This window comes from Danio rerio, chromosome 16, assembly GCF_049306965.1.
Source record: "Danio rerio strain Tuebingen ecotype United States chromosome 16, GRCz12tu, whole genome shotgun sequence".
Classification (NCBI taxonomy): Eukaryota; Metazoa; Chordata; class Actinopteri; order Cypriniformes; family Danionidae; genus Danio; species Danio rerio.
This window is the reverse complement of record NC_133191.1, coordinates 8,697,778-8,714,355: the sequence shown is the minus strand read 5'-3', so window position 1 is coordinate 8,714,355 and position 16,578 is coordinate 8,697,778. Positions and strand designations below refer to the sequence as shown.

The 16,578-nt window shown below is 37.3% G+C and overlaps 1 protein-coding gene and 1 long non-coding RNA gene across 10 annotated transcripts in view; both read left to right on the top strand.

The window, feature by feature from the left end:
- grb10b (growth factor receptor-bound protein 10b) overlaps positions 1-9,778 on the top strand; it is a 162,153-nt gene extending 152,375 nt beyond the window's left edge. For all 9 annotated transcript variants that reach the window (XM_009292073.4, XM_685427.8, XM_073925815.1 and 6 more), the window contains 6 exons: positions 1,348-1,425; positions 1,835-1,951; positions 3,068-3,137; positions 4,233-4,320; positions 4,423-4,516; positions 6,506-9,778. In XM_009292073.4, coding sequence (XP_009290348.1) covers positions 1,348-1,425; positions 1,835-1,951; positions 3,068-3,137; positions 4,233-4,320; positions 4,423-4,516; positions 6,506-6,652 — 594 coding nt within the window. In that variant the 3' untranslated portion in view covers positions 6,653-9,778. The remainder of the gene's footprint in view (positions 1-1,347; positions 1,426-1,834; positions 1,952-3,067; positions 3,138-4,232; positions 4,321-4,422; positions 4,517-6,505) is intronic.
- Positions 9,779-10,483: 705 nt separating this feature from the next.
- LOC141378161 (uncharacterized) lies at positions 10,484-16,112 on the top strand. The gene is made up of 2 exons (XR_012391983.1): positions 10,484-13,407; positions 13,492-16,112. It is a non-coding gene; the product is annotated as an uncharacterized lncRNA (long non-coding RNA).
- The last annotated feature ends 466 nt before the right edge of the window (positions 16,113-16,578 follow it).

Sequence of the window (16,578 nt, the reverse complement as noted above, 5' to 3'; positions counted from 1 at the left end):
ACAAAAATTTTTATCCAACTCCCGTCAGGTTTTAGTTGGAACCCGACCGCTCCCGCTTATATTCAGCATTTTTTGTCCCGCTGCCCGTCCCGCCCAGTTTTCTACACGCCACGCTCGTTCCCGCTATACAGAGTCCAGACAGCCTATAACAAGCTGTCTGTATAAACACACATAGACACACAGCACCAAGCAAGTGACACACACACAGCATCACCTCTCTCATTCACACACATACATACGCATGCTCGCTCGCTTGGGAGTCAGGAGCGATATTGTTAGACCGCCCGCTCCTGTTCAAATTACACCCGTTACCGACCGCTCCTGCCGAACAGATGTTGCAATTTAACTACTTTCCAATCCAAAATAAAAACAACAAAATATCAACGTCTAAAAATGTTACAGCTTGACGTTACCAAAATGACGTCTTTCAGATGTCTATTGGACGTCAAAATAACATTGTCCTTATAACATTGTCAGATTGACGTTGTACCCATCGTTACACATTGTGGGATGTTGCACTTTGCTTGGAAATTAAAATTGGTTTGACGTCAGAACCAAACATCAGGCTAGAGATCAGTGCGAGACAAAATTTTTTTATCCAACTCCCGTCAGGTTTTAGTTGGAACCCGACCGCTCCCGCTTATATTCAGCATTTGTTGTCCCGCTGCCCGCCCCGCCCTGTTTTCTACACGCTATACAGCATATATACAGAGTCCAGACAGCCTATAACAAGCTGTCTGTATAAACACACACACACACACATGGACACACAGCACCAAGCAAGTGACACACACATCATCACACTCTCTCATTCACACACATACATACGCTTGCTCGCTCGCTTGGAAGCCAGGAGCGATATTGTTAGACCGCCCACTCGAGGTTTAAATTACACCCGTTACCGACCGCTCCTGCCGAACAGATGTTGCAATTTAACTACTTTCCAATCCAAAATAAAAACAACAAAAATATCAATGTCTAAAAATGTTACAGCTTGACGTTGTGTGGACGTTACCAAAATGAAGTCTATCAGATGTCTATTGGACGTCAAAATAACCTTGTCCTTAGATGCTGACGACCTTAATCTAATATTAATGTCTTGTGATACTGTCTGTCTGCTGGGATGCTTCACATCCAGCATTACACTTTCTCTAGTCTGATCTAGAACGAGCTTCTTTACTTTTTCCGATTCAGGAAATGAACTCTTTCCATGAAACATTTTGTTCCTTATCTAGAACCCCCACCATCCTCTTTTTGTTGTACAAATGTATTTTAGTGCTTTCCTAAAGAGCATAATATGTTTTTCAACTCGGGAACACTTTTTTTTCTCTCCTTTCTTCACTATAGTATGGAATTTTACTCTATCAAAATTACAAGATCCACCAGCAGAGAAAAACGTTGCTTTCACACTTCTCAGCGCCTGTGGTAAGACTCCTTTGAACCTACTCCTGCATTCAGTTTCTGTACCTCACAGATGGAGCATTAATCACACGTGTCAGTATGTGGGCCATGATGTCACATTATGGAATGATTGTTCGAGTGTTGGCAGTAAAGTTATTATTACAGCTTGTTCTATGGATATTATGCAGCGATTCTATAATAAATGAGCACAGAGATGCAAAATATGTCTGCATTTAGCATGCATGTTTTGATATGTGTAAATGTTTTTAGTATTGCACGACTCTTTATATTCTATATTTAATCTACTGCCATATGATCGAATGTACTGTAAATGGAAGAGTAGAAGACATAAGAGACTAGATCATTGTCATAAGACAACACACCTGCAACAAAGCAAACAAAGTCATTGTCACTGTGTGATCTTATTTTCCAGAGGAGTGTTTCAGAGAGCTCTCTGGTTGCCATGGATTTCTCAGGGAGGATAGGCAGAGTGATCGACAATCCTGTGGAGGCACAGAGTGCTGCCATGGAGGAGGGACATGCCTGGAGAGTGAGTTACAATAATATTTTTTGGTCATTTAAGTTACATGTTAAAAAAACACTCCACTTTTTTTGGAAATAAGCTCATTTTTTTCAACTACCCTAGAGTATAACAGTATAAAAGGACATTTGCCCTGCTGAAAAATCCAGCTTAAACCAGCCTAGGCTGGTTGGCTGTTTTTTTGCTGGTCAACCAGGCTGGTTTTAGAGGGGTTTTGGCCATATTCAGGCTGCTTTCCAGTCATTTCCAGCCTGGTCTTAGCTGGTCAGACTAGAAAATGACCTGCTAAATCCAGCTAAAACCAGCTTGACCAGCCTGGTTTAAGCTGGAAATAGCTGGTTTTGACTGGACTCCCAGCCTGGCTAGGCTAGTCAAGTTGGTTTTAGCTGGTCATTTCCCAGCCTGACCAGCTAACACCAGGCTGGAGATGACTGGAAACCAGCCTGGAAATGGCCAAAACCCCTCTAAAACCAGGCTGGTCGACAAGCTAATACCGGTCAACCAGCCTAGGCTGGTTTAAGCTGGATTTTTCTGCAGGGTGGAACAAACAACATTTTTTGGGACTCTTAGCTTAGCACTTTTAGCTTAGCTTAGCATAGACCATTAGCATCTTATTCAAAAATGACTAAAGAGTTTTGATAGTTTTCTCATTAAAAGCTTGATCTTTTTGTAGTTACATCGTGTACTAATATCAATTAAAGAGAAAAAGTTGCTGTTTTTTAGGTTGAGTTGGCTAGGTTGACTTACTCTCACTCTGGCGTAATAATAAAAGAACTTTGCTACCATACCATGGCTGAAGTGGCCACAATGTTGTTATGCAGCCCCTGAAAATCAAACTTCTTTCAATATAACCAATGTGACCACCTGCTTGCACAGGAAGCGTGCCTTGCAACCATAGAGACATTCGTGAGAGACGTTTCAGAACTATTTTCAGGCGCTGCATAATATCATTGCACCTGCTGCAGCCATTTTCTTTTTTTCCAGTGGATTAACTTGCACTGATTAATTGTTCCCCTAAAAAATAAAAATGTGCTCTAACAGAATAAACATTGTAAATTTGGATTTCACAAGGACTTTACTGACTGTGTTTTTTTTTTTTTTGTCTCTGTGTTTTTCTTTTTTCAGAAGAAAAGCCAGCAGCGTATGAATATTTTAGGAAGCCCCAGTTCTTTACACCCCTCATCATTAAGCGGAGGTACTTTCTGGAGCATTTTGAAATATCAGTCAGTATTTAATCATGCTTTATTATGACTATAATATTTTATTTAACACTTAAATATATGGTTAAATATGCAAATATACCAGTATGTTAGGTAAAATGTTTTATTATTATCAATAGTGGTCTCTTATCCTTAAAAAGGCTGTATTTTTCTGCTCGGACAGCAATAATGTAAAGTAGTATTACAATGTACAGTAAAATATAATTACATCTTGTAAGAACAAAGCTTATTTTATTTTTTAGTGTCATGTGATCATTCTGATTTGCTGATCCTCTAGAAAGTTTGAAAATAGTTGTACACAACAAGTCTTTGTACATTTTATGCAGATTCTTGGTTGAATAGACAGGTAAAAAGTACATTTGTAAGAATGTAAATATTTACTTATAATAACGTTTTTGATGGTTGTTGGTCAAAGTCGAAAGTTATTATTAATAAAAGTAAAATTATGAAACTAGGGATGCAGCGATGTGTCAGCCGCTGATATCTTTTGGGCGATATTAGATTAATTTAAAGCGCTATTGCTATTTAAAGTATAAATAATAATAAAGTACAAATACTGATGTTTATTAATCACACTGAATACGTCTTTTGAATAATACAATAGTTTTTTTTCTCAGGGCAAAATCATTAAGTTTTAGCAAAAAAACTTAATGAATAGTAAAAATCTAAAACTTTAAAGATTGACATTATATTTGTTTTTATCTTACCTAAAATGTCTGACAGTTGAATGCTTAATGGATCCAATCCATATTCGCTAAAACCAATTTAACGAAGAAAAAAGCTAGCACTATAATGCTGTATGCAACTAACCAGTATCTGTATGAGGGTCTCCACAATTGTTTTTGTTAAAATTGGTATCGGCTCAAAAAAATCTATGCATCCCTAATAAAAAGATTAAAACAATTGTACTTTGCTGTCTTAAAGTCATGCAGATTAAATTCTGTAATTTAAAGGTATACATCACAGTACATTCTTTTGAAGGATAGATGGCATGGCACTGACTATGCTGAGCATTAGAGAGATGCACATTCCCCTTGTCTTAAAGGCATTCTCTATCACTTCTTATCCAGTTATCCACAGAACTCAGCTGTGGTTTCACGGTCGTATTTCACGGGAAGAATCCCACAAGCTGATCCATCAGCAGGGCAGAGTGGATGGGTACATATCATAGCATCTCATTAGTTATTCTCAAAAAAACATGCTGGTTGATTCTCTTGACTGTGCGATAGATACTTCAACGTGACTTTTTTTGTGCTACAGAATGTTTCTCCTGAGGGACAGCCAGAGCAATCCTAAGGCGTTTGTACTTACACTGTGTCACCACCAGAAAATCAAACATTTTCAAATATTGCTGGTAAGATTTGATCATTTCATTCACACACAGCATGTTTACTTGCTTATACCTTTTAGTGAAGCATAGAGAGAATTATTAAAGGAAGGCTCCTCTAGAGTTAAACTGATGAGTTTTACCATTTTTAATCCATTCAGCCGATCTCTGGGTCTAGCGAGAGCACTTTTAGCTTAGCTTAGCTTAGCACAAATAATTAAATCAGACTACACCATTAGCGATTTGCTTAAAACATAAAAAAAAAGACATTTTCCTATGTAACTCTTCTGCTGTTACATTGTGTACTAAAACCGACAGAAAATGAAAGTTGCTATTTTCTATGTTGATATGGCTTCGAACTATACTATCTATAACTATACGGTTGTAATAATGAAGGAATTTTGTTTCCATACCATGACAGCAGTGATATCATGCAGCAGTGTTACCTTGCACTATTTTAGGTGCTGCGTAATATCATTGTGCCTGCTACAGCCATGGTACGGCAGCAGAGTTCCTTGATTATTACAACAGAAAGCAAGTTTACTGTAGTCCCTAGCCATATCATTCATTCATTTTCTTTTCAGCTTAGTTCCTTTATTAATCCGGGGTCGCCACAGCGGAATGAACCACCAACTTATCCAGCACATTTTTACGCAGCGGATGCCCTTTCAGCTGCAACCCATCTCTGGGAAACATCCACACACATATTCATTCACACTCATACACTACGGACAATTTAGCCTACCCGATTCACCTATACCGCATGTCTTTGGACTGTGGGGGAAACCGGAGCACCCGGAGGAAACCCACGCAAACGCAGGGAGAACATGCACAGAAACGCAACTGACCCAGGCTTGAACCAGCAACTTTCTTGCTGTAAGGTGACCTCACTACCTACTGTGCCACTGCATCGCCTTCCTAGCCATATCGACCTAGCAAATAGCAACTTTTCATTTTTCATTGGTCTTACTACACAGTGTAACTAGAAAAGTAACTAGAGAGAACACCAATTATTTATATGATTTCATCTTAAATGGGCAGGTTAGATAGTACTTTTAGCCTGTAGATGTGTTGTGAAAATTTCCCAAGATCAACATATGGCAGTTCTTAATGTATTGCCAAAATAGTTCTACTATTAACTTTTTTGAGAATGAATATGAAGAAAAAAATAAGTTAAATAAATAAATAAATAAGTAAATAAATAAATAAATAAACAAACAAACAAACAAACAAACAAACAAACAAACAAACAAATAAATAAATAAATAAATAAGTTCAGTACAAACAACACAAAGTATTTAACTTACAAGTAACAAACCTCAATACTCCACTCGAGAGTAGAAGCAAACTTCTAAAGGTTGTGCCTTTAAACTGTGTTATTAACCAGGTATCTGGCTAAAAATATGCCGGCATGACTTCAATTAACATGCTCGGAGAAGCTTTTAGCTCTGCTGGAGTCGACTGACCAGAGAATGCATTGTGTAATTAAATTGCATGAATTAAAAATGCAGCCTGACAGAGAAGATAAATGAGCAATTCCAAGCAATTGTCAACCTTGCCATGAAAACATTTTTGTGTAAGCTTGTAATTTAAAGTACTGTAAAATTATTAAAAAATGTCTCTGTCAATGTTTTGACACAATTATATTTGATTTACCAAAGTCACACAAATGGCAATTTCTGATCTGTCAAATCCATAGCGGAAAGGCGTTACATTCATAACAAAACTTTTTCCTCATAAAGGCAAAAATGTAAAATAAAAAGAATCATTTTAGTTCTATAGAGAGCCAACTCTTATCCGTTTGATTAGCATTGTTTCTTCTTTCAATAATCGTCATATGATATCTTTTTGATCCCATAACTCTGTGGTTAGTTGTTTTGGAAATTATAAACAGACGTTTCAATATAATGTGAACATATAGACTACATTCCATGTGCATTTATGTTTTGAGATTTTACTGCAAATGTCACATCCATAACGCTGAAATTTCTCAAATCCCAAACCTTCCTTTTCCAGTGTGAAGAAGATGGTCAAATGTTCTTGAGTCTCGATGACGGCGCCGTCAAATTCACAGACCTAATCCAGTTGGTGGAGTTTTACACGCTCAACAGAGGAGTTCTGCCTTGCAAACTGAAACACCCCTGCACCACTGTGGCCTTATGACCTCCATATGCCTGATTTCGCCTAAAGACAAACATTCAGACGACGTGTGCTGTGGTGTAATGCTGTGCTGCTTGGCTGGAGAAAAGCACACTTTGAGAGCAAGTCAAGGAGAAAGAGAGAGAGGGAAAAAAAATTGATACACAAACAGGGCCGGCAAGAATTAAGGAAATTAAGCTTGTGTGTTAGATGAACCTCTCAGCCACCCGCACACTCAACCGTGGCCAGGGCAGGTTCTCAGGACAATCATCCAGAGGAAGCCTTCAGGATCCGCCTTCAGGTCTTAATCGTGCAGATGTGATAGTGGTTTGGAAATGGCCAGCAAAACACTTATCAATCACGTTTGATTTTATTTTGCACTCATGAACCAGGAACAACCAAGCTATAACAATTGTTACTTTCAAAAAAAAAAAAAAGTCAAGCAGATTCTAGAATGTGGACAACAGATTGGTGGTTTCAGTACTGTGAAAAGACACTGCCGACCGTTGAATTTTTCGCTTTCTGTCACTTTCATCCATAATTCAATTATTTAGATGTACACTTGCTTTCTTTTTTTAAAATGCTCGTCGTTTTGAGCACAAAACTCTCATGTTTTGGGTCTTGTTTAGTTTCTGCTTTATCACAAAGCATAGCCTGCAGCGCTCTCTGCTGGCCATACCCAGACATGACACGTCACTCCTTCAAGGAATAGTTTACCTCAAAAATAAAACTGGGTTATTTTAGCTATTTACGAGGTTGCACCAGAACCACATAATCTTTGTTTTGTAGAACACAGGAGACATATGTATTTGACATCCAAAAATGCTGTATTTCAAGTCCGTTTTATTGAAACCTTACAGTCAACCCTACTATAAAAAACAGCTTAAACCAGCCTGGTTTTATAGGGGTTTTGGCCATTTCCAGGCTGGTTTCCAGCCATTTCCAGCCTGGACTAAGCTGGTCAGGCTGGGAGAGGACCAGTTAAAACCAGCTTGACTAGCCTTGCCAGACTGGGAGTCCAGCCAAAACCAGCTACATGTATGTCCAGCTCATATCAGGCTGGTCATGCTGCCCCCATAGCAAAAAATCTCTGGCCCATATCTGGCCCACACCATCAGCATTTGCTTGGGCCACATGCCGCAGTGAATTACGGAACATGACTGAACCAAGTCTGGCTTCCGTACAAGAGGCAAACATAGACCATATCTGGGCCAAGACTCTGCCAAGTTAATAACCCATAACTGGGCCTGAACTGGGCCAGATATGTTGGTGTGTCATGACTGCAATGTTTTTTATAAACCTATGAAGCATTTCGCTTTACGGCTGTGCTTTTTCTTAAAGCGACCCGATTGATATATAATTATTTTTTTATTTTTTTTATTTTTTTACTCAAAACTAACTTAAATTATTTAAAAAGTGGGTCAAGATAGACCAAACTTACGTGGCCCACGTATACATTTTTAACATCTGGGCCAAATACTACATTTGATATCTGGCCCAAGTCTTGAGTGCCGCCTGTAAGCTGGTGCCACCTTGGCCAATGTATGCCAGTGCCAGACAAATGCTTGCTTTGCTAGCTTTATGCCAAATCTGGACCAGAATTATTGGCTACCTAAGTGGTTTTAGTTGGTCATTTTCCAGCCTGACCAGCTAAGACCAGGCTGAAAATGGCTGGAAACTAGCCTGGAAATGGCCAAAACCCCTCCAAAACCAGGCTGGCTGACCAGCTAAAACCAGCCAACCAGCTTAGGCTGATTCAGGCTGTTTTGTTCCGCAGGGAAGACCATTTTATTTTAGTTCTAAAAGGTCTGAGTAAGGACTAAAGGCCTCATCACAACAAAGGGTGGTAATTATAAAGATAAATATTAAAAAAAGACTTCAGAACACAGTTATAATGCTAAAGATGTACATAAATTATATCATCAAGAATGACTTTCAGAACTTCTAAAACAGTGATAGCAGTCAGAATTCATAAACAAAATTTAAAGGTCTCAAAGGTGTTCTCACATTGTGGAGAAGCACACCCTGCTTGATGTTAATCCCTCTTTTCAAAGATTATTTAAAGATAACGTCCATTTTGAAAACAACATGGGAGCAGTGTTAAATAGCATGGAGGCTATGCAAGCCAGGCTAGCAAATTGAAGTATAAAATAAAAGTACCCTAAATATCCATTGCTAAATTTTGCATCTTTGTTGCCACTTTTAAAAATCCTGAGAAAAAAATATACAGTTTATTTTCCTGCGATTTCTAAACTCTTCGTTTAATTTGAACAGCACACTGAGGACATCTGCTGGTTATTTGGCGGTAATGCAAAAAGAAAAGTTTAAGGCAAAAGTAAGCAGATCGCTCTTGTTTGCTTGGATGGACACAAATATAGTCATTTTGGTTCTACCTATATGTAGTTATCTTCCTTAGTGTGAACAGGCCTTAAGACCTAAAGAAGGTTGGATTCAAAAGAGTTGGAGACCATGAAAATTTAAGTTTAGAGTACTAAAAAAATGTGATAGCTTTGTTTAAAAAATGTCTAACAAACACAGTTCACATTTACCCTCATTATAAAAAAGATGGTTTCAATGGTGATAATGAAGAACAACAAGGATATACATTTTATTTTTGAGGCAACTATTCCTTTAAACACGAGTGCAAGCAAAACATGGCCTGACATTCCCACCAGATCCTATAGGAACGGTGCCTTGAACAGAGGAGTCTGTTGAGTTCAGTGAAATAAAAACCACTAAACCCTCTGGGAACTCCGCTGTGGGTCGCAGTCTTTCAGGAGCTAGATCAACAAACTGGAATCTCTTTAACTGCTGTCATCTTCAGTCCCAGCTCCAGTCCATTTGGTTGTTGACTTTCTATTTTTTTCTCTCTCCATGTTTCGGAAGATTGTTTCAAGGACAGCACACTGTGAAGCCCGGGCTAAGAACACCCAAGGAACAATGGGGTTCGAATTTCTAATCTGCCTTGTCCATGGTAGCAGTAGGTACAATGGATTTGTAAAGATTTTTTTTTTGTACTTATGACACAATGTAAAGAAAGAGCCATGTTTAGTATTGTGTTCTGCTAGATTGAGAGGGCATAGCCACCATGTCTACAAGTTCACCCAAGAGACCAGTACATAGATAAATGCAAATGACGCAATCGATAATAAGCATTGCTTCAACAAATTTATTTATTTATCTGGATTTGATTACTTGAAATTTAGTTTCGTTTTTAGTTTTTTTTTTTTTTTCTCAGCGCTGTTGATACTATTGTTCCACATTTTTTTGTGAATTTTTTTGGACCTCAGTTAACAAGACCCCCGTTCTAAAACATTTTAAGACTAATTTTCATCAATATCCTAGTGTAGAATCACAGTCTTCATGGACCTTATTTGTGGTAGACATGTAGTGCACTCTCTTCAATGGATTTTAATCTTACATTAATTGCTGTCAGCTCATAATACAATTTTATATAAACACCTGAAGAAAAAAAAGAAAATCCAGTTAACATTGTGACTTATTAAACCAGTGGCGTAGCAAGTCAGTGACCGGATACATTTTTTAAAAATATTTGACGGGACATTTAAAACATATCAAACTATACAATTAAAATACACTCTACCCAACAACTTTTTTACAAGCAGACTGGGACTTCATATTTCATATATTTATATATATATATATATATATATATATATATATATATATATATATATATATATATATATATATATATATATATATATATATATATATATATATATTTCAGCCAATATTTATGTAATAAAATACTGCATGCAAACTCAAACAAAATTGGCACAGTGGCCCAAAATAAAAATAAAAAAACCCTACTTGCTCATTTCAGTTACAATCTCCAGGGCTTTCTTTCAGTGCAATGTCACTAGATTCTCGATAGAAGGAACAGCTAGACTGTACACTACCTGACAAAAGTCTTGTCATCAATCCCATTTGTAAGAGCAACAAATGGGACTCGACTTCTAGTTGATCATTTGGAAAAGTGGCAAAAGGTGGATTTTTCAGATGAATCAACTGTTGAACTGCATCTCAATCATCACAAATACTGCAGTAGACCTATTGGAACCCGCATGGACCCAAGATTCTCACAGTAGTTAGTCAAGTTTAGTGAAGGACGTGCAAGAAATCTGTTGAGTGGACGGCAACATCAGCAGCCTGATGTATCAAGACATTTGTGCTGCCCCTTACATTATAAACCACAGGAGAGGGCAAATTCATCAGCAGGATAGCGCTCCTGCTCATACTTCAGCCTCCACGTCAAAGTTCCTGAAAGCAAAGAATGTCAAGGTGCTCAAGGATTGGCCAGCCCAGTCACCAGAAATGAACATTATTGAGCATGTCTGGGGTAAGATGAAGAAGGAGGCTTTGAAGATGAATCCAAAGAATCTTGATCAACTCTTGGAGTCCTGCTAGAACGCTTTCTTTGCCATTTCAGATGACTATATTAATAAGTTATTTAAGTCATTGCAGAGATGTATGGACGCAGTCGTCCAAGCTCATGAGAGTCAAACACAATATTAATTATTTTACCACTGCTGCATGACTGTATATTCTATATTGTACATTATTTCAGTGAAGTGACAAGACTTTAGTCTAAGCGAAGTCAGACCTTACTGTCCTGATTAAATAATAAAAAAATCAAGCCATGACCCTATTTTATTTTGGTAAAACAAGCGTAAACTAGAGGCCTTTGTCTTTCATATAAGCCACTTCTGATACCAAATGATCAACTAGAAGTCAAGGTATTATTTGTTGTTTCTAAAACTTGGATAGGCGACAAGACTTTTGTCAGGTAGTGTAGTTCTGTTCTGTTACATATTACTGTATCACTTTCGACATCAGTGTCAGTCGCACTAGAGCCGCACAAAAAAAGCAGTCTATTTAGGGTAGTTTCTTGTATTGTGACTAACTATTCCATCTTGTCTTTCTTTTTTAAGACCCCAAATGTTATGTTTATAAGTGTCCACCATTTAAGGCTGTTAGCTGGGGATTAATCTTTTATTATAATATGTAATATTTTTGGCATTTGCAAGTAAAAATGATGACAAAAGGCAGCCACAGGGAGGAAAAAATAAGAAAAGCAGACAAAAGAATTATGGAAAAATTCTAAATGATGGTGAAACAACAAATATTTATTCCATTTCTTTTCGCCTTAGTCACTTTATTAATCCAGGGTTGCCACAGCGGAATGACCCGCCAACCTCTCCAGCACGTTTTTACGCAGCGGATGCCCTTCCAACCGCAACCCATCTCTAGGAAACATCCACACACACTCATTCACACTCACACTACGGACAATTTAGCCTACCCAATTCACCTGTACCACATGTCTTTGGACTGTGGGGGAAAACGGAGCACCTGGAGGAAACCCATGCAAACAGGGAGAACATGCAAACTCCACACAGAAACGCCAACTAACCCAGCTGAGGCTCGAACCAGAGACCTTCTTGCTGTGGTGTGACAGCACTACCTACTGCGCCACTGCGTTGCCTAAAAAGTATTTATTGTGGCCTACATTTTTTAAATCATTTGCCCCAATCAGAGCATGCCCATTTGCGGGTATATGCCCATGCTACGCTACTCCATTGAACTGATCGCTATTATGTATCCCAGATTAATTTGTCTCCATTGAAGTAAAGGTGAACTACGTTGTCTACCTGATTAAGGTCTATCATAGAACATTTCCATGCTGTTTTGAGCTGTGAGAAGAGAAAGTAAGATTAAACAGTTAGTGCTATGAAATCCAGTTAATGACTGCATCCTAAAATACATGACTTTTTAGTTCAGTAAGGAATAATGTACAGTCAGCAGGTTTTTGTGATTATCACAGAAGATCAAAGGGGTTTGTTGTGTGATATTAACCGGCTGAATGTATTATTACATGTAGCTATTTACATAACATATTATTAGAGACGGATCGATACTAAATTATGCAGCTGCTAAAAGCGATAGTTACTTCCTTAAATATATTGATTATTAATTACAGGGTTAGTTCACCAAAAAAATTCAGTTTACTCACAATTTACTTACCTTCAATAAGTTTGTGAGTTACTTTTTTCAGATGAACACAAAAGAAGGTATTTTGAAAAAACTCAAATACCTCTAAATCAATGGTCTCAAACTACATTCCTGGAGAGCCACAGCTCTGCACAGAAGATCCAACCACCTCCAAATCACACCTGCTTAATAGTCTCTTGTAGTCTTGAACACCTTGATTTATTTTTTTATTTTTTGATCAGTTGTATTTGATTAGGATTGGAGCAAGACAATGCAGAGCTGCAGCCCTCTAGAAATCAAGTTTCAGACCTATACTCTAAACCAGGGGTGCGCAAACTTGATCCTAGATGGCCGGTGTTCTTCATAATTTAGTTCCAATCCCAATTAAACACACCTGAACCAGCTAATCAAGCTCTTTCTAGGTATACTAAAACTTCCAGGCAAGTGTGTTGAAGGAAGTTAGAGCTAAACTATGCAGGACACCGGCTCTCCAGGACCGAGTTTGGACACCCCTGCTCTAAACCCTAGACGCAGCTCTGCACAGTTAAGTTACTCTACTTAAACAGACCTGATCTAACTAATTGAGTACTTCAGGATTGTTTGAAATCTACAGATAAGTGTGTTGGAGCAGGGTTGGAACTAAACTGTGCAGGGCTGCGGCCCTCCAGGAACTGAATTTGACTCTCTAGACCCATTGATTTTCATAGTACTCTCTCAGAAATAAAGGTATAGGAGCTGTCTCTGAGGCAGTACCTTTTCAAAAGGTACATAGTTGTACCCAAAGAGTCCACAATGGTACCTCGAAGTTGCACATTAGTACCCAAATGTACCTAAAAAGTACCTTTGAGGTACCATTATGGACCCTTCAGGTACAAATATGTACTTTTGAAAAGGTACTGCCCCAAAGACAGCTCCTGCCCCTTTCTTTCTGAGAGTGTAGGAAAAACAAATACTGTGGAAGTCAATGGTTACAGGTTTTCAGCTTTCTTTGTGTTCAACAGAAGAAACTAAGTCAAGCTTGGAACAAGTTCAATGATGAGTAAATAAGGACTACATTTTCAGTTTTGGGTGAACTACCCCTTTTAAAAATGGGTTTCAGAGCAAACATGCAGGACGTAATTGAAGCTGTTTTTTAAACAAGCACTTGTACTGGCTGAAACATAACTAACTAGCTACCTAAATCAATACAATTACCATAAATAAATAGACATCAAAGCAAAGTAAAAAAAAAATCTACCTAAAAATTAGCAAATGCCCTATGAGAATCAATTCATTTAGAGTTAGTGTAGACCTCATTGGACGATTTAACCACAGAAATAGACAGCAGGGCTTAAATCAGCGCTCTAAATATCACTTGAATATCTTTCTCAGAGTCAGTTAAGTTTAGTTTTTTTTTTTTTTGTAGATTAATTTAGCTACAGTTTGGGTGGTCTTACGTTCACCAAAAGACACAAGCACGCATATGCATATACACAAGCTTTGAACTTGACATTATTGTCTTTATTTTCAGGGTTTGATAAGCGAAGCTGTACAATCAGCCAGCCAATGACTAAACTAACAACCATTCAGTTAGGCTGCTGTTGATTAGCAAATTCTGCAACCAGTTGCAATATACTGTAATTCTAGTCGAACTAGAATTCTACCTGGTTCAGAACACTGTAAGAAGCGATTATTTGACTTTACTGTTAAAAAAGTGAGGAAACCCATTGTTTTTAAAGTGATTAGTTGACTTGGCTTAAAAAAATGAGTAACACATTGCCTTAAAATGAAGTCAGTGTAACAGTTACAAGTTAAAAAGAGTTTACTCCCTTTTTTAAAGTCAGCTTGCTGCTTTTAAAGGAACACTTCACTAATTTTATTTCAAGACTAATTTCTTAAGACTAAACTCTTCTATAGTTAAATAGGTGAGTTTTACCACTTACCATTTTAGCTTAGCTTAGCATAGATCATTGAATCGGATTAGACTATTAGCATTTCACTCCAAATAAAAAAAAAAAAGAGTGTTGATAATTTTGCTATTTAAAGCTTGACTGTACTGTACTGTAGTTACATTGTGTACTAAGACCAACAGAAAGTCAAAGTAGATATTTTCTTGGTTCAATGATCTGATTTAGTGATTTATGCTAAGCTAAAAGTACTCCCGCCAGAGATTGGCTGAACCAACGCAATCTCACGGCAACTTCGTAACTTTTTGATTTAGTGGCTAATTCGTATGATCTAATTTGTACAATTTAGTATGATTTGCTCATCCCCCAATGACGGTTGGGCTAGGGTAGGGCTTAGGTGCCACACCTCCTTTTTAAAATCGTACATTTTCGTACGACTGAACTTGTACGAATTCGTACAAATTAGCCACTAAACTGACAAAATGTAAAATACTTGCATTACTTGGTGAGATCAGGCTGACTGAACGCATACAAAACTGGTAAAAAATCAACTCTTTATTCTAAGTAAGTTTTAAAATAAGTCTATTTTCAAAAAACTGAAGTGTTTTTTTAAGGCAACAGGTTTACTCACTATTTTTAAGTAAAGTAATTGCTTTTTACAGTGAAGAATATATAGAGTTTATACATTATTATTTGTGGGTTTTGCCTGTAAGGGCAGTTGTAGGTTACCTAAAGACTAGTTTACTATATTTTACTGGTGAATCACCTGTGTGAGTAACTGATTTGTAGGTAGTCTAAGTATCACTAGCGCTAGTTGACCGTTCAGTCTAAAGTGAGTGTGAGCAGAAAACCTGTTCACTAAATACTCGGGGTGTCATTTCTGGGTTAACACAGTAATGCTTTACAATCACATTGTCCATACATTGTTTTATTTTTCAATATATCATGTGACATGCAGCTCAGCAGGACTCTTTAGTTACACTCCTTTCATGTACAGTACAGCTATTCGAGTTTGTAGATACCACACTGAATTTTTGGATGCAGATTTTCAATGGCAAATAACATGAAGAAACTTGACTTATTTTTAGTGCGTTTTTATTATTTGGTTAAGTGTGTAAATATTGAATCTATTCTGTTTTATGTTGCTTCGTCATGCTAATTGACCTTAAAGAATATGTTATGTTTGCAGGAAAACTGGACTTTTTTAGTCATTGAAGGTCATTATTAAGCTACATTTTGTTTTGTTTTTTAAACTCACTTATTTTCACAAATACACTTATCATGAAAATGCTAACAAGTTTATGCCTTGTAGATATTGTAGAGATGTTTCTTTATTATGAATCAAAGAAAGTTTTTTTTCCCCTGTTGTTGTTGAAAGGAGCTGGTAGCAGCGTTTGCGAAATGTGTGATCTGTTGAGAGTTTATCAGAAATAAATGTCATTTTTATATTTAAAATAAATGAATGTAACTGGGTTGCTCAGGGTTGAAGTGGAGGCTGTTTAAAACTGGTCCTATGGACCAGAAAACTTCTTCTCTGTATTTTATCTCTGTCGTTTTATTAAACTAACAGTGTACTTCCTTTATTTAGTCTTTGACCACACCAGTCCTCTGTTTCCTCCGTTTTTTCTGGCCTTCAACGTATTCTAGTTTTGTCTGAAATGACAGTAGGATGAGTTTTATCATATTCTGTATAGTTTTCATCCTCAAAGGGACAGTTCACCCAAAATGTACATCATTTACTTTTTTTCAAGAAATAAAAAGGAAAGCAGAAACAAGTTAAAATGACATAAGAATAATTACATGATGATAAACTTAGCAATTTTGAGAGAACTGTTCTTTTAGGTTTTTTTTTTTTTTTTGTTACTAGTTACTCACACTCATATCATTACAATCCCTATAGAGTTTCGTTCATCTTCAGAACACAAATTACGATTTTAGATGAAATCCTGGAGCTCTCTTATCCTCCATAGACAGCAATGATGTAAATACATTTAGTTCTGAAAGGAACCAAAAAAAACATTGTTAAAGCATTCCATGTGATTTAGTGGT